At 41.2% G+C, this 23,522-nt stretch overlaps 2 protein-coding genes across 5 annotated transcripts in view; one reads left to right on the plus strand and one right to left on the minus strand.

Annotated features, from left to right (window-relative positions):
* The window catches only part of Lerp (lysosomal enzyme receptor protein), a 483,866-nt gene that overhangs the window by 6,714 nt on the left and 453,630 nt on the right, over positions 1-23,522 (minus strand). For all 4 annotated transcript variants that reach the window (XR_010517500.1, XM_065218874.1, XM_065218872.1 and 1 more), the window contains 2 exons: positions 3,401-3,692; positions 1,760-1,893 (listed from right to left, as the gene is read on the minus strand). Coding sequence is in view for 3 of the 4 variants with exons in the window: in XM_065218874.1 (XP_065074946.1) it covers positions 1,760-1,893; positions 3,401-3,692 (426 nt within the window). In the remaining variant the exon portion in view is untranslated. The remainder of the gene's footprint in view (positions 1-1,759; positions 1,894-3,400; positions 3,693-23,522) is intronic.
* LOC135698678 (uncharacterized) lies at positions 22,694-23,119 on the plus strand. Its single transcript, XM_065218755.1, has 2 exons — positions 22,694-22,779; positions 22,838-23,119. The coding sequence occupies exons 1-2, from the start codon at positions 22,773-22,775 to the stop codon at positions 23,116-23,118; spliced, it is 288 nt and encodes a 95-aa protein (XP_065074827.1). The 5' UTR covers positions 22,694-22,772; the 3' UTR covers position 23,119.

Below are 23,522 nucleotides of genomic sequence, written 5' to 3' on the forward strand. Positions count from 1 at the left end.
GGTTGAATAAACCAACATTGCTAATATGTGTTTATTTATTCCCTGAGAGTTTCAAAAATAACCGACTTAAAATGCATTTTTGGTGATCATTTTTGTCTGTTGCATTTGTTCGAGTTCAGTCGTTACCTCATCAGAACTGATCGGACCTGATTCTACATATATCTGACCAGTTGTAGATAATACGCCAATTCGTAACATTCGTTCGCCAGCCCATTGAAGATGACACGGGATACGTGAAATGTGGGTATGTGAAATTTTTCTTTTTGAAATATAGGATAACAAAAGTCCTGTCTATGAGGTCGGGCTCAGTGGGCTGATGTGGCATCATACAACATGTCAAAACATCATGTCGAAGTCGTGTGGCGCTTGCTAGCAAATGCCACACCTCCGCCACATTAGTGGGCGCCCGGCCTTACACGGAGATGAAAAACTACCCAAAATTAAGTACTTTTCCCTCAGTTCCGGGGTTCAACCCAATAACCCAAATTTGAGTAAATCGCATATAGTAGTTTCCATTTAACACCAGCAAAAAAAAAACTACCTATTCTTAAGTATATTCTACCCAAAATTAAGTTTAATTCACGTAAATTTGAGAATATGCATTTTACTCAAAAGTAACTTATTGGGCTGAACTATATCGTTGGGTCGAATCTCTTGTTCCTTTTTTGACAACAATAACGAGTGCAAGTGAGAGGCTGAAGTAAATATTAAGTAAAAAGATCTCAAATTTTGGGTAGTATTTTTCTCCGTGTAGGGTTTTGTAATGCCCTCAAAGACAGCCCAAATACCTAGCCTTTCATGTTGTGCAACGCAACGGTCTATCAGCGACCGGAAAGAGTTCGAACCGGTGGGGAACAATGTTGGAGACCGAATATAGAAGATAATGAGTATGACTTCTGTAGTTTGTTTTGTGTGATTAACTGCCTCTTACTCTCGAGCCCTCGCTAGAACCTACATTTCGGATTTAAATCTATCAGTGAACCGAGAAGCGAACTGCTAGTATATTCAACTGCTGGTATATTCAATTAGAAGATGTTCCTGAACTTTACAGTCAAGCAGCACGTAATGTTGTGAACAACATCAATGACAGTAGACTAACATCCGCAGTCCCTCCTTTTTGGCATACGCGACATAAAAGATATTTTTAAGCACCCTATTAATAAAAATGGCGGGAAATTCTATTAGAGGCGAGGCTTAGCAAGTATTTTTTGTTCCGAGTATGCAAAAGAGAAGGGACTTTGGATGCGAATCTAAATGCATACATAGAGGTACCAGACATGCTTTGCAGAGTCGGGTACTATATTTTCTAGTCTGCGAAAGGGATTTCTAGAGTTATATTATATATTTTTTTTAAAAGATTTAGAGATTTTTAGGTGTAAAAAAATCCAAAAAATTATAAATTTATAGATTTATAGATTGCTGGAATTATTGTTTTACTTATTGATTTATTGATGGATTCATTGATTTATTTATTTATTATTTAATTTACTGATTTATTAATTGATTTATTTACTGATTATTATTTGTTTATTTATTTATTTTTAAATGATTTATTTATTTATTTCTATTTTTTTCATAATTGCCTGCATATACCTATCTAGCTATCGGTTTTTATCGGAAGACGAAAATGCTTCCCTATATGAAGAAAGAACACCATCCTCTACCTAAACTGCACATAAACACACATGTGGAAATAATTTACTTTGTATGTACTTACTTTACATTTACAGGCACTATTCTAACCCCAATAGCAACTTACCCTTGAATACGACACCAGTACGTTCCGCCTTCGGAAGAGCAACCGCAGCTGGTCGCGCCGTTCCGGGTTTCGTAACAGCATAAAACCACCGGCTCCGGCCAGCGAAATCAACGTCAGCACGGCCAAGATGATACCTGGTGAACGCAAAGATATTGAAGTGAGAACAAACTGCGTAATAATAATCAACACCGTTACGACGTCATGACATCAAAACAAAAGATGATTGCTTCAGATAGGATTAATTATTTCAAAAGGGAAAGGTCATCACAGTTCCATGACAGCTCTCGGAGGTGAAAAGTGAGCGTCACTGCACGTTTTGAATCAATGTGTATATTCACACACAATTTAATTAATCACGTTTGCGCAATCAAATCAGCGGAGATTGTACGCTTTAGAGCGGCGCGGTTAGTTTTAAATTTTTTCAGTTACTGTAAAAAAAACTGACAAAAATTGATCAAAACCGTTGTAACGCTACGTAGAATGTGTCAGCTGCATATGTATTAGGGTGGTTCAAATCATCGATGCAGTGTTGCCTGTTGATCAGTCGATCAATCATATCAGAAAGTTGTCGACTTGGACATCAATTAATAACTAATTTTCTTGACGTTCATCCAAAAAGTGGTCTTAAGCAAAGTTGTAGCTGGGAAAATTTCACATAAGCATAGATAGCAAAATTTTCCGTATATAGTTATGGCAAAACGCTTGAACGACGAGAACAAAAAGCTGGTTCGTCTCCGTAACAAAAAGTTAGCTTTTCCCATAGTTATGCAAAGTTTCTAGGAAATCGGAGAATGTCACGCCCAATCGATACGTAGTTGGTATGGAATTGGTCATCACAGAAAGTATCCAAATATAGTCAACTCTCTCTTTATCTAAATTCTGCCTAACGCCATGGAAATCTAGACAACATTTATCACTTTTCATACACAAATTTCTAAAAATTCCTTCGATATTTTAAATTGAAAATAAGTGCCGTTTTTTTATTATTTCGCCTTTGACCTCACGAAAATCGCCAATTATATTATAGCTCACTGTTTTAGACTAAAGGCCTCTAAAACCCGCCATCTCGGGGAAAAAAGGCTTGCTGATGCAGATTTAATAATTTTGTACGGTGAGATATACTGCTTACAACCCCATATCAGTCCCACATGGAAGAACAAAGTGCGATTTCCATAAAAATATTTCAAAATTTTTAGTAAATTTATTAATATTTTTCAAGTTAAAATCAGTTGCATTCAAGCTTGCAACTCGAAACGCAAAACTCTAACTTAACCTATGAACGATTGAAATTAAGGATTGGACTGATATACGATTACTTTGCTCGATAGGATAAACTGACTTGATGATGTTTTCACATTTTTCATTATCAAACTTCTTAGTTTTATTACATAATATGAAAGTAGATGCCAATTGATAATCGATAGCATTGTTGTCTCAAAATTTACTCTCCTATGATTCTACGGTGGGGGAAAACTCAAGGGCTACTCAATAGACTCAATAGAATAGAATATAGCATTTTGAGCCATCTCTCCCATACCACGTTGAATTTTGAAATCTGCATCATCATGTCATTTTTCAAGTTGGCGGGTTTTAAAGGACCTGTACTGATTGAAAGATTCCATTCAAATTCTTGCTACTTACCAACTGTACCACCACCGCCAGTGTTGCCATCCTTGTCACTTGGCACTTCATGATGATCCTGACCACCATCGTTGGTAGGCTTCTCCGTACTAGTAGTGGTAGTAGTAGTAGCAGCAGTAGTAGTAGTAGTACCCACAGTTGTACTAGATGCTTTAGTGGTGGTCCCTGCGGGACTTGGAGGGGGCGTCGTAGTACCAGCGCTTGTCGGATGATCCTCGTCCGTTACCGTCGCACCTACAAACGCACAAATCTCCGGCGTCACTTGCGTCAGTAACAGGCGACAGTGGCTTTGCTGTAACGAGAAAGAAATAAAAGACGAAAACTGAGTGAGAAAATCAACAGCTAACAACAGATTTGAGACTGGAATTAATTGCTCTCATTAGAAAATGTAATCAAATAAATTCATGACGAGACAAGGTGATGGGATTCTGCTGTTGTAAGGGGGCTGCTGCTAGACAATTGGTGCGAAACAGCGAGAGAAATTAGGGTGCAACAACAGTAGGCACTGACTGACACGGTTGGGTTTCATGGGAAGTGACCACAGAGCGAGAGAGAAAGAGATAGAGAGAGAGAGAGAGGGAGTGTTTTGGAGATAATGAGTATTGTTGTTTACGTAGGATTGAGCCATGTCCAATTTAGCAACGACAATAGATACAGCAAGGGATGGATTTGAAAGTAAGCTTCAGTGGATTAGGTAACTCTGTGGTGCGATAAGATTGAGATGGATTTTAGGTAATATTCAAGCTCCATGTCAAGGAGAGGAGGCCTGGCATGTCGTCCATTTCATAGGTGCAGTTCTTAATGGAATAGCAACATTGACGTATACAGTCGATGTTGCATCAGAACCAGTGTTGGAAATATTGCCAAAAGTTCGTTATCACAAGCGAGATGTTTTCGGTACGGAACTTTGCGATGATTTTGCAAAGCGTTATTTCCCGAGTGAACTTTCGTGCTTGAGATTGAGAAGAACTAATATCACTTCCGTTTTGACTCACCACGGAGAGAGAACGTATGTGCTGAAATATTTTTTTCGTTCCCGATGTGTGATGAAATAGATCGCGAGCTGTGACTCGTGTGAGGAGTCGTGACCTTCTTTATTGGTACCGTAAAACGGGGTAACATTGATAGTTTTTTAAAGTGTATTCTAAATATTGTTAACAGCAATGAATGTTTTTCAAATTTTATATTTTTAAAACAAGTACTATGGATCCACGAGTTAAATCGTTAGTAATATGTTGAACGAAAATTAAAGCATTTGCACTATTTTATTAGTTTTATGACCGAACTTTAGTATTTTGATTTAGGGTTACTTTGATAATGCTCGATGAATGTAGAAAAAAAAATGAGAAAAACTCAAACAATTGAGTTCTTTAAATATAAAACTTTGAATGAGTATATAATCAGAAAACTTCATAAGCAATAAGAATACAACATTGAACTTGTGATGGCTGTATCGGAAACACATTTCATAAGTGATGGTTTGTGTGCTTTTTCAAAAAGGTGAAAAACACGAAAATGGTTTGTTAATATTTTTTGTAAAATATGTAACACATACTATATAAAAACTATATACGATATCAACGGAAATACCCTAAGCTACAATATGGAATCAATGTTTCTTATTTGGAAAAAGCACAGCGAGTAAATTTATTCTTTATATTATATTATCAAAGTTACCCGCATTATCAATGATGCCCCGTTTTACGGTAACTCTAATTGTAACGGGTGTTCAATAAAAAATGAGAATGATTTCAGTGCCGCCCAGCGCTCTTGTGAGAGCATCGTGACTAAGTTGCGTCGTACGGCTGACCAGGGCCCCTTCTCCAATAGTCATAGACGTTCTTTTGAAGAATAAACATTATGTTTTTAATAAAAAATACTGAATTCGTTGAATTTTTTTTTTACTAGCCGTATGATTAAAAAAAAATCTCATGATTTTATTGAATTGCTGTTATGAGTAACGTAAAACAGTACCAATTGTCCATTAGATCGAATAGTTTTTAAATCAGAAAGTTTTATCTAAGACAACAAATCAAGAAGACTGGCAACTCTTCCATTTTCTCATACGAACGCTATGAGACAGGTACAATCGCGTCATCTGCCGCTCAAAGGTGAATGCTTCGAATGAATTTTATAGCAAAGATTACATCCTCAGAAGAAGGGTTTGTGTATTTGCTCATTTTTCTATGCGTTGCTTCCACCTTCACTCAAGCGCAGCGCCATTGTATCTGTCGCTTGGATTCTGGCAAAGTTGCCAGTCTTCTTGATTTGTTGTCTTCGGTTTTATACATGAACACACTCCAGGTTTTGAGAAACTTGTCAGAACTGGTATTAGAATGTGAAGTCTGGTGGATTTGCCCTCCTAAGGTATGAGTTTGGCTTGTTTTTTTACTAACACTCGATGGTGCCCTTGAATTTCAGTCAGAGTGTTCTGCCCCTGGGCCTTTACTGTACATGACCTTACAGCTCTGATGATTTACTCTACAAGATGTTGGCCTTGCCCCAGTGCTTCGAATTGGCCCCCAAGTCCATCGGGCCAACTTGGGGAGACCACTGTGTATGCTTAGGAAGTTTTCTGAACTTACTGGTGGGAGATGTGCCCAAAGTTAATTAAATACTAAATAAACTTGCCCCAAGGGATCATTGAACTTATCTCCTAGATGGTTCTTTGCTTCTTCTTCTTCTTCTTCTTCTTCTTCTTCTTCTTCTTCGCATTTCCAGCTTATTGCATATCGCATATTAGTTTATTGCGTGCTCTCAACTTAGTGTTCTAGATGCACTTCCACCGTTATTAATTTACTTATTTCGTCAAGCAAAATTAGACTACTTACAATGGTTTCAGTGTTTTACTTACATGCTATGTATTATTTCTATTATGTTTTAGTCGGGTTTTCATTTGTTCTTTCGGCATAGTGATGCTAATGACTTCGCAGTGTACTGTCGCATCATTCGATTGATGGGGCCATTTTTTGCGTAATTTGTTCTGTGTGGTTTTTCTGAGAATAATTTCCGTTTTCTAAGATAACAGTTTAATTGTGAGAGTAGTTCTGATGATCCGATGCGGTGAAATAATGCCAAAGCATTGCTAACTTGTGGAGTTCTTTGAGTGTTTACAAATTGATGAGCGTATGATGGAATGGGAAATGCGGTCCAATTCAATTTCCGAAGGGCAAATCAAAATAATTGTTTTAGAGCGCATTATATGCGTTCCTCGTGTAATAATTTAATAGTTTATGGGTCTTTAAAATTATAGCTGAACCGTTTAATGAAGCCCATTATACGATTGGCTTTCTTATGATGGTATTATAATATGCTACAAAAGTGAGTTTGGAGTCTAGAATTACACCTAAGTCCCTTACAATTTTACATTTTTCGTCTTGTTGGTTGCCTAAAAATATTTCAAAATGAGGTATGATACTTGTTATATTAAATATCACCCTGAATGTCTGCTGACCTTATAGCTACTGAACTTGTCATGGTGATCTTCATATATTTTAAAAGTTCTTCAAATTTGTCAGCTAATTCATCTGGACTTGCTGCACTGTGCGAGCCTTGGGCTTCCAATATATTGGTTTTATGTTAGTGGATTTATTCTCATAATCGCGACATTCTAATTGAGCATTCCTACGCCAACTGACGAATCGATCAGATTTAACCCCCTACGAATCCTATGAAACTTTGTATAATTTGCGTTGCATTGCGTTTGTAACGGAGTAATGCGTAGATTGCATACTGGCAACTGTCATGTATCTACTTTAACGTTCTTATTTTGATTGCTAAAGGAAAACTATTTGGGAGTGAATAGCTCTCCAAACAAAGTTCAGAGTAGGAAAAGCATGACAATTACCATTGACCGCCACGCCCATCTTCTCCGTTACTGGAGAGGAGATGGGTCAGGATTCGCTTATGCAGGCGATGCGACCATGGTAACTGTTTTCTTTTGGAGGAGCCTGAGAGTAAACCCACGGTCTTCTACTCAGTCAGCAAAAGCGGCAGCGACCAAGCAAGCCGAGCTCCTCAATTCAAATATTGGGACCTTATTTTGTGAAGTTCATAAGAATACAGATTGAAATATAATGTAAACAAATAAAAGTTAAGAGTCTCATCCGAATCAAACGATTCCAAATGCTACGAATTCACAGAAATTAAGTTTAAATAGATAAAAGTAGAAAAATAGGAACAATCTCACCAAATCAGTCCAAGTGAATCCTTTACAAGCAGCTCTGTCACGTTCTAATAGCCCTTTTTCCAGATTATTGACATTCTTTGATTGAACAGTCACAAATGCAGAGCATAAAGGCTGACTAAAAGTAAATTGGTACGCCCCTCGCACGCCGCTAGCACACCTCTAGTGCTGGGAACCGAAAATCTTTGACAGTGGTTTGTTTACACTTCTATAGAGAACAACTGGTGCAAGTTTGATCAAAGTAGTCGATCGTGTTCAGATATAACGTCAAATGGAACTCGTAAGAAGAAAAAAATATTGTGCACCAACACCTGGAAAATCCGGAGTGGTTCGATTCCAAGCTGGCTAAAGTGCCGAAGATGCCGAAAACAACAGTTTGTGGAGTGATCGTCAGCTGCGCAACCCCGGTCTTTCGATCCGAGATGTGGCGAGAAGGTACAACGCCAACGTTCAAACGGTGCGGAACATCCTTGCCAGGGAAGGATACAAGTCGTACGACCGTATTTTGACGAAACACAAGGGCTGCACTTTGATCGATGATAAAACATACGTCAAACTCGATTTTAAGTAGCTTCCCGATCAAAAGTTTTACATCGTGACTGGACGTGGGGATTTGCCGGGAAGATTCAAGTTTATGTTTGCCGACAAGTACGCGAAGAAGCCCATGATTTGGCAAGCGATTTGCAGTTGTGGCCTGAAAACGGAACCATTCGTAACATCCTCGACGATGACATCCCAAGTTTACATCGAAGAATGCCTGAAAAAGCGTGTCTTGTCGTTCATCCGCAAGCATAGGCATTTTTTGGCCCGATTTGGCCAGCTGCCACTACTCCAAGGTGGTTCTGGAGTGGTATGCTGCCAAAAAGATCGATGTTGTCCCCAAGCTAATGAATTCTCCGAATTGCCCGGAATTTCGACCAATCGAAAAATACTGGGAAATTTCAAAGCAGTGACTTCGACGAAGCGGCGGGGCAGTCAAGGACATCTAGCAAATGCTGACAAAATTGAATAAATGCGCTGATTCCGTTTCCGTTTCCACTGTGCGGGCGCTAATGGGCTTCATCAAGAGGAAGGTTCGAGATTTCGTTCGAACTGGAGAAATGTAACCATCTAATGCTGTAGTTTTAATAAAAGTACTGTATAGCAACCATCAATGGACTTTTTAAACTTATTGAATCAAAGGTCAAAGTAATAGCCATTTAAAAAGCTGTCTAACCAGCGTCTGAGCATAACTCATACCGTCCGATTGCTATGCTTTCGTGCATTAGGAAATTGTTGGAGAATATGATCCTTCGGAGACTCGATCAGAGGGTCGAAGCAAATAACTTGCTATCAAATACACAGTTTGGGTTCCGCAAGACCAAAGGAACGAACGATTGTCTAGCGCTGCTTTCCACAGATATTCAACTGGCCTTTGCGCACAAGGAGCAATTGGCTTCAGTATTCTTGGACATTAAGGGGGCTTTTGATTCAGTTTCCATTGAAATTCTGCCAGGCAATCTGCACATATGTGGACTTTCTGGAATTTAAATAATTTCTTGTACAATTTGTTGTCAGAAAAGCAAATGAACTTTTCCCTTGGACAACTAACAACTTCCAGAATTAGCTACATGGGCCTGCCCCAAGGCTCATGTCTCAGCCCTCTTCTTTATAACTTTTATGTCAACGATATGTACAACTGTTTGGACGCTTAGACAGCTTGCAGATGACGGTGTGGTTTCCGTAAGAGGTCCACATGCCGTGGATTTGCAAGGACCATTTCAAAGTTCCTTAGATAACTTGTCTTCTTGGGCTAGGAATCAAGAGATCGAATTCTCGCCGCAGAAAACTGAACTGGTAGTGTTTACTCGAAAGCGGTATCCAGCTCAAATGTAGCATAATCTTTTGGACAGAAACATTACTCAATCATTGTCTTTCAAGTACCTTGGGGTTTGGTTTGATTCAAAGTGCACTTGGAATACCCATATTACGTATTTGAAGCAAAAATGTCAACAGAGGATCAACTTTCTCCGTTCAATTTGCGGCACATGGTGGGGTGCTCATCCGGGAGGCCTCATAACGCTTTATAAAACAACTATTCTCTCTGTTAGAGTACGGCTCTGTCTGGTTTCTCTCGGCAAGAAAATGCCACCTTTTTTTTTTTTTTTTTTTAGTCACTTTAACGCTCTTGGGTCATTCGTGACTTGTCCGGGGGTGAGATTTGAACTCGTGACTTTGGCGTGATAGGTATGGATGCTAACCACTACGCCGGGGTCGCCCCCTAAAAAAAAAAAAAAAAAAAAAAAAAAAAAAGGAATTCAATATCGTTATCTGCGTATTGCTCTTGGCTGTATGCACTCAACGCATAACATGAGTCTCGAGGTTCTGGAAGGAGTAACACCTCTCCAGAAGCTCTCTCTCTATCTCTCAGGATACTAATCAAATGCGGAGTGACGAACACACTTATAATTGCAAATTTTGAAGAAATTCTTGGACTGAGAACACACAATCTCGATTTATGAGAATCTACCACCACTACATATCTTCGTATATGTGTCTTCCTTGGTATAAGCCAGACCGTGCTCACTTCATCATTAGCAGTTCCTCAATTGAATATGATCTGTCCATGAAACAAGCATTAACATCGAACAAGTTGCACAATATCGTAGATGGTACGAATTCAAAACTATTAAGAGCAAGACGGATATCTATGACTAGACAGATAGTAAGTAGGAAATAATTACTATCCCCCAGATAAAGACATATCCCGCTCTAACAGTTAAGGATTGTCCTGGCCACGTCCTTACAACTGGTAGGGATAGGAAAGGTATGTTAGTCCAACATTTACTTAAAAGAGATGCAGAGAACTCTACGACCCCCTCATAAATGTCTCGGGAATTTAGGAATTATGTTAGTAGGGAAGGAAAGCCATAGGATACACCCAGTCAATAGCTGGAAGTGTAGTTTTTTTATAAATGTTGAAATTGCTGTCCAGAGCGTCTGCTGGAACATAAGCTTGCTGAAATAAAATGAAGATATAACATGAGTGAAACAACACTACTAATATGCTTGAAATGCGAAAAGGAAGAAGAAAAAGCGATGCACCAATTTTAGAGTAGCCTTCACCAGAGTTTCAAAACAGCATTATAGTAGTTTTGTAGTATTTCATAACATTTGAAATGTTACTTGGGATTATGATTGATTTACAGAACAGTTTTATGTAGGTGTGCTGCATTAAACCCTTAAAAACCAGACACTTTTTGACTTTATCGTCAGACTTTAGAAGGTTTTCAAAACAGCCAAATGCTGAACTATTAGCCAACAATGTTTGCAACATGATTATTGTCATATTACACAATCATAAGGCTGTAGATTTTACACACAGTTCAACGGAAAATTATTCACCCACATTCTTGTTTTCGTTCGAACCGTGTTTTCCATTCAAATAAACGGTTCGAATGGAAACGAGAATATGGGTGATTGCCTCATGCTGAAGAGATGTAACAGTCACCCTTTTTGTAAATATGTACAAATAACTACCTTATTAGAACATATAATTGAATTGAATAATTACTATCGAACATCATATGAAATTACACCTGTGTCATTAAATATACAACATACTCTCGATGTTATTTCGAAACCTTTAGTTTGCCGCCTTGCGCGCGCATCATACCATAAAACTGCGCCAATGCTTAGGCCAGCTCATAACATGGGCATTTCAAATACTTGTTCCGCTGTAGGGGAGTAGAAGTGCACTCGTTAAAGTACTCTCCCGTTTTGCTCGGGATCGGGACTAAAGCCGAAGGTCAAGTTTATAGGACGGCCTTGAGGAATGGGGCGGGGAATGTGAAGGTCGCCTTGATGAGTACTGGTGGGAGCGAGAGGTCGCAGTCAAAAAGATGACGCGAGTTTTCCCAGGCTTCTATCTGAGGACCAAAAAGTTTCTCGTGCCTTTGCCTGGACTGGTGAAACGTGTCAGAAGTGATCGTAGTCGCGTATAACCAAAAACTTAGCTTGTGTTACACTTCAAAAAAAAAAAATCAAAACCCGTTTACCGTAGTGAAATCGGTGCAGCGAGAAATCGAACAGAAAGCCGTTCGACGGTTTATTTCTCGGGTTTAGGAAACCTACGTTTCGTACAGTGGACACTTCCGGAGACCAGGCAAGCGTTGCTGGCCATTGTCATCGTGTGGCCAAGGAGGGCTGCGCCATCAACATCGCGCCCGGTCCGGAGCGAATCATCCGTCGGTAAAGCATCCGAATCGGACCACGTGACCGGAATCGTGACCGTTCGAGAGTCAGTTGACCGAACGCGCTCTGGTAGGTGGATTCACCATCGGGCTGTCGAACACGAGGTTGAACCGCCAAGCCAAACCAACAAAGAACACCACCCAACAATAGCGAGCTGAGCCAGCTCACGCAACAATAGCGACACCCGTCGTTTGTTCTCGCCGGTTGCAAAGCATGGACATCGCACCGGCAAACCCCATGTAAGCTGAGTCATCGCGCGCGACAATAGCACAACCGTCGCTCTTTCTCGCCGGGTGCGAAGGATTTTAATCGCACCGGCCACCGCATGTAAGACCGCGACCGCTAAATGTTTTCCATGTGCACATGTACCGTCGGGAGGGAAGAACGCTCTGGTTAGAGAGAACGCACGCTTTAGGTAGGGAAGTCTAGGCCTAGAATAGTATCGTCTTAATAAATAAATTGTGTTACCATGAGTTAGAACTCGATGTTTCAAAGTGTTCGGAGAAACCCTACCTGTGTTAGCGTTATTGATGTTGGAGTTCACCTGAGGAATCTCCTTTTGCGCTCGTTCGTTGAATTAGTCTTGTTCCATTCATTTTAATGAATGGTCGTTACCCCTTCTGTGACGGAATCGCCATCTCGAGGATTGTGGAGGAAACTACCAGTGATGAGAAGCTGTAGTTGGGTAAAAGCTTCCTTTCGTGCGGAGAGTTAGGGTAGAGTGAGTAATGCCTGCTTACTGATTCGGACATCTAGTAAGTCGGACGCTAGGAAAGTTGAGGGGAGTTGGATCGTTTTACAAACCGTTCGTCAGGGCCTTCTTATGGCCTTTTCTTTGGCGAGTCTCATCCCGGGCAATTGATATCCGAGCGAGTAGTCCTCTAACGAGGTGGCGCTTAAGCTACTCCCTTACTGTGAACGATCGAGCTCACCCCATCTTTGTAGTTTTCTGGGCTTATTGAGGTTTTCAGTAGAACCGCAACGGCACTCCTTTGAATGGAATACCGTGCGGCTACAGAGAGATTATTGACGTTTAAAGCACGCACACTATCGAGTGCATCGCCGTGTAAAGTTGATTATTATTTTCCTCGGACTAACCTAAAAATTGTATGAAATTAGAGTTGAAATGAGTTTGACAGCGATTTGCTTTGAATTTTTCTCGGATTTGCATTAACACGCCAATATTACCGGATGTGAAAATCTCTATTGATGATGGTTTTGAGGATCGCTTATGATTTTGACAAATTTGGGTTGGATAATCAAGCACTGCTGAATGTCAACAAACGGGTATTCGTTGATGTATAACGAACTCATTTGTTCGTTTCGCTCGTACGTCACTGCGAAGATATTCACAACGAACGCAATTCACCTACACTGGGTTGAAGCGCTACTCCTTGCGTGTGATGGTAAAAAGAGATTTGTTCTAACTTTACGATCTGGATGTTTGTTTGTCAAAGTCCGATATTTGCAAAACAAAAAACTGTATAAGCTACCCTGAATCTTGAAAATATTTCAAAGCCTGGGATTTTGAAATTTCATCCAAATCCAAGATCTCGGAAACATTTCTCGGAATCTCAATGTCCAGATTGTCCAAGTCAATTGCTATGTTCAATTTTCCACTTCCCACAATTTGCCACCGAATTTTTGTTTAGCTTAATGGCCGGACACCATGGCAGCTCACATAACATGTAATTTTCAAATCTATGTGTTGGCCCTAATATCCGGCCGGTTGTGCTGTCGTGGTAAATTTAGAGCTGTTTACTCACTGATTTTTCTCCACGCCCACCTCAAATGGATGCGACCCCTTTATGGAGCACCTATAATTTTAATATTAGAATGTAAGCACAATCTAGTTCCCTCTAATTAAAACTAGGGTACGGATAAAACTTGTCTACAATCAGCTCGCCATAAAACTTACATGTACTAATTGTCAGATATTGGCTTTTGAGTTTTACGGTGACGTGTCGGTCTTTGAACTTGGCCTTTTTTAGGGTGTATAAAGTTATTAATTTTGTTATTAATATTACTAATTCATCGCGATCTGTAAACTGCCACTCATCGCAAGGCGGTCCCATTTGCGTTTTTGTCAAAACTGAGTTTTTCAAGGGAAGTGTTAGCTTATCACCCACAGATTCATTACTCTGCATGAACTCAACAACCTTGTTCTGGAAAAGTTTGGTAAAACAGTCAAACAAGTGATTCATGGGCTTTCAGATCAAATTCGAACTATTATTATCCCGCGTATTTTTACTGAAAAGTACCAACACGTCAATTGCGTGAAAAGATTTTTTACAGACGGGTCACGTCTCAATGGATCCACTGGCTTCGGTGTCTTCAATGAAAACTCTAGCGCCATCCGCAAACTTCAGGAACCTTGTTCGGTAAATGTTCCTGAGCTGGCAACAATCAACTTCGCATTGGGGATGATTTCCAACATGCCCGCACACCATTACTTCATCTTCTCGGATAGTCTCAGTTCGATTAAGGCTATTCGGTCGATGAAACCAGGTAGACACTCATCTTATTTCCTTTCAAAGGTAAGGGAGCAGATGAGTGTGCTGGTCGAAAGATCATATATGATTACCTTTGTATGGGTCCCCTCACATTGCTCAATCCCAGGCAATGAGAAGGCGGACTCTCTCTCGCAAAGGTGGGTGCGGAGGAAGGCCAATTTTAAGACAGGCAAATTTCAAACGTTGAATTTTACCATTTAGTGCATCACAGTACCCTTTAGAGTTGGCAAACCAATTGGGACACTGGAAATCTTGGACAGTGGTTACATTCAATTATTCCTAATGTTTCTTCGAGAAAAGTGGTTTAAAGGCTTGGGCTTAAGTCGCGACTTCATTCGCGTGATGAGTAGACTTATGTCCAACCACTACTCGCTAGATGTTCATCTCAATAGAATAAACCTCGTGGACAGCAACATCTGTCGGTGTGGAAACGGTTACAATGACATCGATCACGCAGTTTGGCAATGTACGGATAATGACGCCGCCAGAGAGTGACTTTTGAATACCCTCGAGGTCCAAGGAAGACAACCCTATATCCCTATCAGAGACGTGTTGGGTACCCGCGATCTCTGCGATTTATCTGTCGATTTATGTGTTTCTGCAAATGTCTAGTATAAGAATTTAAATCGTTTGTCTTTTGTATCTCTTTATTAGTTTTTGTTTGTCTTGTCACCCGTCTCGATGAGCCTCATCGTCGCCCACTGGTCACCATAGCCGGTCGAACTCCAGACGAATCTAGAACCACACTACCGTTCATACTGGCGACATCGCTCTGATGAGACAACGAAACCCTACCCCCAAGCTCCTCCCCTTTTCCTATCGTTCGACAAATGTACCCCTCTAACCTCGGGTAAATCGCGAGTATTCGGCCCAACTCAAAAAAAGAAATAGAATTAAGTGAATTTTGTTACAAACAAAGCACAATGAATTTTCGGCTCCGTAAAGCTAACGCGATTGAGCCTACCAAATAAACGAACTAGATGAAAAAAAATTTAACATGCAAGAAGAGGAGGTAAAGTTTATGTATGACATATAAAACCAGTCAATTTTGCGTTCAGAGGGTTACAATTAGTGATTTTAGCTGTAATGAGAAATCGTGCGGAAAGAGTACTATTCGTTATAGCTAATCGCTAATAGTGACATTTACATTTATTTATTATAATCTTAATTCATCTGACTTTTGGTTGTCTTAATGAATAATCTAAGTTTAAAAGGATGCTTAGTCAATCTATACATTCAGGACATTCTTCTGATAAAAACAGTTAACGGTACATTAAAATCGAAGCAAGCATAAGCATCATTAAACGCATTAGCCACGGCGCGGATAGGCTCATTCATCCCATACTGTCGGTTACGAGTCGCAAGATGAACGAAGTTACGTTGTCTCATTACTCTCTCAGGTGCGTAGAAGTAGAGCTGCCGAAGTAGTTGTGGGGAGTCAATTTCACCGATAATAATCTTAGCGGCAAAGGCAGCTTGAGCATTACGTCGTCTTGTTTCCAGGGTATCAATCCCAAGCAGGCGGCAGCGGTCCCCGTATGAAGGCAAGTTAGATGCATCACGCCAGGGTAGATGACGTAGCGCGTAACGAACAAACTTCCTTTGTACACTCTCAAACCTTGCAATCCAGCAGGCCTGATAAGGGCACCAAACGACAGCACTGAACTCCAAAATAGAGCGGACCAATGAACAATACAATGCCCGCAGGCACAGCGGGTCACGAAAGTCTTCGGAGATTTTGAATATAAAACCAAGCTGTCTGTTGGCTTTGTTCAGGACGTCATTGTAATGGGGCTTGAACGTCAATGCACAGTCAAGAGTAACTCCTAAGTCTCTGACTTGACTAACTCTCTCCAAAATCTGGCCGGAGATGGAATAATCAAATCTGATCGGTTTCTTCTTACGGTAGAAGGATATCACATTGCACTTATTGATGCTAAGCGTCAAGTAGTTACGGGAGCACCAGCTTTGCATATGATCCACAATCTGTTGCAAATCCTCACAATCAGCGATGCTATTGATGATCATGTACATTTTAACGTCGTCGGCGTAAAATAGTCGGCATCCAGGTGGCAGTAGACGAGAAAGCTCATTGATAAACAACGAAAACAAAAGCGGTCCCAGATTACTTCCTTGTGGAACACCGGAGATGTTCGTGAATACTTCAGATTGCGAGGCGCCAATCTTAACGCAGAACGAGCGGTCTGTGAGATAAGACGTGAACCATGAAATCATGGAGTCAGAAACGCCAAGTTTTTCAAGTTTGCCCAGTAATATGCAGTGGTCAACTCGATCAAATGCAGCCTTCAGATCAGTGTAAACGGCGTCGACTTGTCCACCAGAATCCATGGTCCGAACGCAAAGTGACACGAATTCAGTCAAGATTGTCGTAACTGACCGCTTTGGATAGAATCCATGCTGAGCCGTGGAAATGTAGTTTTTGCAGGAACTGAAAAGTGCCTCGTTGATGATAATCTCGAACACTTTGGAACAGCAGCATAACGATGTGATCCCTCTGTAGTTCTGGACATTCCTTTTGTCACCTTTTTTGTGCACTGGGAACATGTACGAAAATTTCCATGCCTCAGGAAATTTGCACTCCTGCAAAGACAAGTTGAACAACTTTGCCAAGGGAGTGAGTAGCGATTCAGAGCACAGCTTTAGGACGGACGAGGGAATCCCATCCGGACCAACAGCATACGAGAGTTTCAACCTTTGAATAGCCAATTCAACAGTATGCTCATCGATTTGGAATGAACGAAAATCAAACGCATCTCTTGGAGTATCGCGGGTTGCTATTCCAACTTGGTAAGGTGATGCCGACATATCATTAAAAGAACTCATGAAATTTTGAGCGAAGAGACGACACTTTTCTGTTTCAGAGCTGGCGGATTGTTCACCGAGATGAACTGATAAAGGCAAACCGACTTCGTTCTTTTTTGAGTTAACAAACGACCAGAAACGCTTTGGGTTCCTGCGAAGGGATGCCTGTGTACGGAGCACATATCGGCGGTACAAGTATCGGTTGTATTTCCTATAATTATTACTGCTACGGTTGAACTCTTGCTTCGTGATGTATGAACGATTTCGGCAGTATCTTCGTAACGCTTTGGCCCTGTACCGTTTCAATCGACGCAGGTGACCATTAGACCATGCGGGTTTCGGCGCAGGTCGTGAAAGAGGAACAAATTCAGCCATGATATCGCAAATAGTTTGCCTGAAGTAATTGACGGCATCGTCAACACAGTCAGCTAATTCTATTGGTCGCCAGTCGACCCTGGAGATAGCAGCGCTAAGTTCAGCATAATCAGCTCGTCTAAAATCGAAGGTACGAGAATCGTCGGTGCGCGCCTCAAAAACGACCTGCGGCGGAAGTTGCATCATTACATCCAGAGCAGGGTGGTCAGGATCTAGTGTGGTCAGAGGTTCAACAGCCTCCGAAACAACACATGCTGGAGTTGCAGCTTCGTTCGACAGAACAAGGTCTAGGAAGCGAGCATTTCTGTTCGATATACCATTGAGCTGCGTGAGGCTATGCAGAGAGAAGCCATCGATAAGCGCCGAGCTTGCAGACATCAAAGCAGTTTGAGGCTCAACTTGCATAGACCCATCGTCTGAGTTCCTCCATTGGAGAGCAGGCTGGTTGTAATCTCCAAGCAGTAGAACAAAATCATTGAATCCCAAGTTAGCAACAATGGCACCGATGGAATCCACGTGGTCTTGTATGCTGCTGCTATCGTTACGACGGTCCGGTGGTAGGTATATTACGCCCACGCTGACAACTCGGCTCGGCATAGTCACTCTAACCCACAGTTGCTTCAAACCATCGCTGACGGGTGAAGGGTCGATATAGCTGTTCCAACGGGTAGAAACCGCAATCAAAACACCACCTCCGCGGGTCTTCGCACTATTAGAGCCATTTCTATCAGTGCGATATACAGCAAAGGTGTCCCCGAATAGTTGCGCACTGTATATACGGTCGTCGAGCCAGGTCTCGGTCAGCACTATGACGTCATAATCGCACTCGCTTGCGACAAGAAAGAAGGAATCCACCTTGGTTCGTAGTCCTCGCACGTTTTGGTAGTAGAACCGCATACCATTAACTGCTTCTTCATTGCCAACTAGAGCAGACTCGATGACAGGAGAGAGAGCCAAGGTGGGAGATGGAACGTTGCAACTAGGGCCGCTGGAATTGGAAGACACTTCAGGAAGAGGAAATTCCACATTCGCATGGTACTTGCCTGAAGAAGCAGGCTGGAAGACCCTCTCTCTACATCCAACCACGGGTCCGGGACGACTATGATGAGCGCTGGCAGCGATAGGCAGGACCGGGCTGGAGAGATCGAGGGCTTCCACAGTGCTTTCCATGATGCGTCCCGGTTCGGTGTTTGTTGAGTCAGCAGCTTCGGTGTCTGGAGTCAGTGGGAGACTGGAGTCACGAGAGGTGGGGAAACGCTGCAACGCAAAACGATTGAGTGCTGGTATACGAGAAGCAGAATGACAATACTCGCCTGTGATGGGAACCCGAGGGTTCCCACCGTCCACGGAAAAACGTCCGAATTCTATACCGTTGGTGACTTGGGATCTGCGTCTCAATCGCTTTCCTCGTCCGCATTCGACTTCTTCCGGTTTTTTGGCTCGTCGATGAACTCCCTGAACAGCAAACCAGATGGCCAAGTCGTGGCAAGCAGAGATTGCTGCTTTAAGGAAGGATCTAGTCCAATCTTGAAGGATATGAACGACATATTTTTGATATCCATTCCTCTCGGCACTAGACGAACAACATCGCAAGAGTTAGTCACATTCAGGCATCGCGCGACGATTTTTCGAACGTCGTCCGTTGTGACTAACGGCTGAAAGCCAGACAAATAGAGCCAAAACTTTGGGGGAGCTGGAGTGGGTGTAAGTGATGCAACCGAAAGCCCACTGAGGTCGATCGCATTCGTTCCACGATCAGTTTTAGCAGTGATAACTTGTTTCTGACCGCGATTGGCACCCAACCTAGGCCAGGAAGATGGGTTACGGACAGACAGCGGACGGGTCGACTGGTTCTGAGCCGCTGCAATACTATCCACCTTTTGACTCAGGCTTTCTACCAACGTTGATAACTGCTGAACCTGGTCTGGCAGACTGTGCGACGACGGCTCGTGCGATTTCAATTTATCGTCTATGTAGGACCGCACGCTTTTACCATTCAGCTCATCTCGGCAGACGGGGCAAACAAACATCGCCTTTCCCTGTGCGAACAGATCTTTGTTGGCTCTGCCGCTGAAGCCACAACATTGCTGGCTAATGTGGTAGAACGTTTCACAGAAGCCACACTGCACTGGCTCGAGATCGTTGATGTCCGATTTGCATTGTCCACATTGTTTGCGCTCCATCTCTTTCTGGTAGTGGATGGTACAGAAACCAGCGGCAATAAGGAGATCAAATACACTGCACTATTGTTGGTACACAAAGCACGATATCTGTCTTCGCTTGAGAAAAAGCAATCCACTGCGACGAAAAGTATTTTCGACAAATAACCACGTCAGAATTTAACGGATCAACTGCACTTCAATAGTGGTGATAGATTTTTAACTATCGAGTGTTTTGCTGCACAATGCGGACATAAATACACGTTAAAACATACGAAAAACGGATAAATTTTGACTGACGAAAGTACAACACTAGTGCTAATGGCCGTCACAACAAATGATCACATCATGATCACAAATGACACTTTGGAAGCGGAATTGTTTACGTTATGTCATTATATCTCATAGTTTCATAATTTCGAAAAGTAGCATTTTAGCTGTAATGAGCATGTTCAAGCCTGCTCAGAATAATCAAAAAGTTATAATCCCCCTCACCGCTACGAGCCCTTCTTCAAGATTGATTATCAAATTAAAGAAAAACCATGATTTGAACCCAGACGTTTGTGACTCTCGGGGTGAGAAGATGCTCGCGCCTTTAACATCTACTCTACCTGAACTCTTGAAGGAAGAGCAGCTGCAAGATAATGAAGTAACCCTTTGTTATTGGGTGCACAATTCAACTCGCTTTCTTCACTCTTCTGAGTCATGCGAATATTGACGTAAATTGAGGGTGTTAATGTATAACATAATTTGTTATAGTCATCAAATTTGACGGTATTTGAGCATTGCATTCACCAATTTGAAACCTACCTTTGATTGCAATACTAAGAAACTACGATAAATTCACCATAATGAGAAGATTACCGTAATGCTCCGCATACGTTTAATTAATTATTACGTTTACTTTGCAACATAATAAACATGTTTCAAGTCATACTAACATTTAAGTGCAATTTTTAAGAAAGAAAGCATTGATAATAAACTTTAAAAAGTGCCCGGATTTATGGACTTAGGGTCTGGATTTTGGCACATAACGGTTTTTAAATCAAAGTTAAAGTTTTGACGAAACTTCATTTAATGGGATTTCTTTGAAAAATATCCGAAATTGGTTGGACTTTTGCTATTATAGCATCATTGGATGTTTGTGATCAACCGCCGTTGCCTGCAATTCAATGTAGCATGTAGACCAGGAAATGTTGGTATCGATTTGATTCAACCCTTATGTAAGAGAGGATTTGTTTGGTATTTGCCCCCCTGACTGGTCACTGACAAATAAAAACTTTCGAAACTGAAACAAAACTTAAAAATATTTAAGTTTAATTTTTCCTTCTATTTCAAATCCAACAAAATTGTTTGGTAATAAACTTTAATTTTTTACAAATTGTGTTATTATGTTGTTTCAGATATGTATTTTTTATTCCACGCGCACCCTGAAACTAAATTATATCAAGATTGGTTATTAATAACATTTTGATATATTGATGTTATCATTTAGTAACACCTTTCTAATCGGGATAACTAGGGGAAACGTTCCAGTATTGGCAACCTTTTGACGATATTTCACGTTGTTTACAATTTTTAGATGTTCAGCTACTTTCAGTTTGTTGATAGAAATCATATTCATCGATGTACATAAACAAGTCGACCACAAACTGCACGAGTATTGTAATTTAATCGGTTTTCTGAGGTGTGGCCAAGATAGGAACCTATGGTGAATACTGGTGCACTTCCCTTTCAACAAACAAATCAATTTATTTATCAAGTGTTGTGTCAATCGTTGAAAAAAAAAACACTAGTTATCCAACATTTATATGTTTATTTGAAGTAAATCGTTAACAAAATCATTATGTGAAATAATGTTAAAAAAATACCCACGATTTTCAGTAAAAAAAAACCTTGCAAAAATGCCAAACTTAAAAAAATTCATCGAAATTACTAAACAGATTTTTTAAGAAATTTCGGCCAAAATTTGTTCGTGAGTTCTAGTTTCAGTTGGTAAAGTTTTATTAAAATTGGATCCTGGCAATCATTTGTGAAAAAATTGAAAACAAAATGAACTCAATTTGTTTTACAAAAACTGCTTTGGACAACACAAAATTTTCATATTGCCTTAAAGCGAAGACAACAAATCAAGAAGACTGGCAACTCTTCCATTTTTTCATACGAACGCTATGAGACAGGTACCATCGCGTCATCTGCCGCTCAAAGGTAAATGCTTCGAACGAATTTGATAGCAAAAATTACATCCTCAGAAGAAGGGTTTGTGTATTTGCTCATTTTTCTATGCTGGAGGCGAACCAGCCCAAGGCTGAAAGCCTCCTTAATAAAGTTAAATAATAATAATATTTTTCTATGCGTTGCTTCCACCTTCACTCAAGCGATATGATGTCTTCGCTTAAAGGCTTACCGAAATATAGCATGTAGAGGTTACGATACGTAACATTTTCCATTACCGTAAAGCAAGCTCGGTCCCCTCCGTGTGCTATGTCTCAAAAAGGCACTAGTCAGCGTCGAAACGTAAAGACTAGGGGCTCGTTCTAAATTGGATTTCCACATGACACATGCGCAGATCCAGTTCACGACCGACCAAATTATTGCAAATGCACTATGCATGTTAGTTATCGCAAAATTCCATGTCATCCAACAAATTTTGCACACGAAATAAGATCCCATCTACCTTCCGCTACAAGCCACACGCCACTATCGGGCAGATGTATCTGGCATTCTTGGCAACCACAAAAACAACCAAAGACCTTCGCGGTCCCCGAAAAGTCGTCATCATTGTTGCACTTCTGTGGTCTATTTTGGAACGCTGACTTTTACCATCACTCTCAACGGTTCCAAAATTTGCAAACCCTTATCAGAGTCGGCAAAAAAAAATGCGATTTCAACAATCGTCTGCCGATGACGTCGTCAACGACGACTAACTGAACTGCCAAAGGAAAGAACATGACCATCAACACCGATGCGGGAAGTGATAACGTTCTGGTCTTAGATATAAATTACCCATCCAGCGGTAGGGAAAGTATCATTCACAGAGATAGTCTTACCGAATAGAGTGGCTATATCTTCGCTTGAACAAAATGAAATGTAAGTAGATCTTCAATTCTTGGAATACCTCAAGTCTTAACCCGTCCTCTCCATGCAGTAATCTTCGCTTTCCTCGCTCTGCTGTCGATCGCCCTGGCGCAGAATTGCGTCCGGGACGATTCCAACGGACAGCCGCAATGCAATGCCGAGGAGATGACGCAACGCTTCTGGCGTAACAACTGGGATCCCACCGCGTACTGGGACTGCGAAACGGCCAACACCCCGGCCACGGCCCGCCGCTGCCCGACGGAGGGAATGTTCGACTCCGCCACGCTGACCTGTATCAACTGGAGCGAGTGGGTCTGGACGGAGACCTGCATGCCCCCAAGCATGCTATAAACTGTGGAAAGATAAGCTATGATTTTGAACTGGAAGTATGTAGCGCAGGTCACAGAGATGTAAGAATTCTAATAAAACGTGTTCCAAACCGAATCGGGAAAAGTTTTCTTTTGTGTGGAAGGGTGATCCAGAGAATTTTCAGGTGCGTTTCCAACGCAGAAGGTCTCTGAACTGTTTAGTAGATACTTCAAGGCAGTCTTCTTTGACAGTCTACTTCCCCTATAAGTAGATTAATAAATTTTAGATTTCAGCACGAGCACGATTGACCTCCCGCAGTTGCTACTTCGTTATTGCCATATCACCTGCAATTACACAAAGAATCAACAGATGATGCTTAGGACTAGCTATCATCCTCTCAATGTGTAAAAACTGGTGATCTTAAGCTAGGCAATACCAGCACCAGC

The sequence above is a fragment of the Ochlerotatus camptorhynchus genome, unplaced genomic scaffold (assembly GCF_037179485.1).
Source record: "Ochlerotatus camptorhynchus isolate MF236.1 unplaced genomic scaffold, CSIRO-AGI_Acam_v1.1 ptg000094l, whole genome shotgun sequence".
Lineage (NCBI taxonomy): Eukaryota > Metazoa > Arthropoda > Insecta > Diptera > Culicidae > Ochlerotatus > Ochlerotatus camptorhynchus.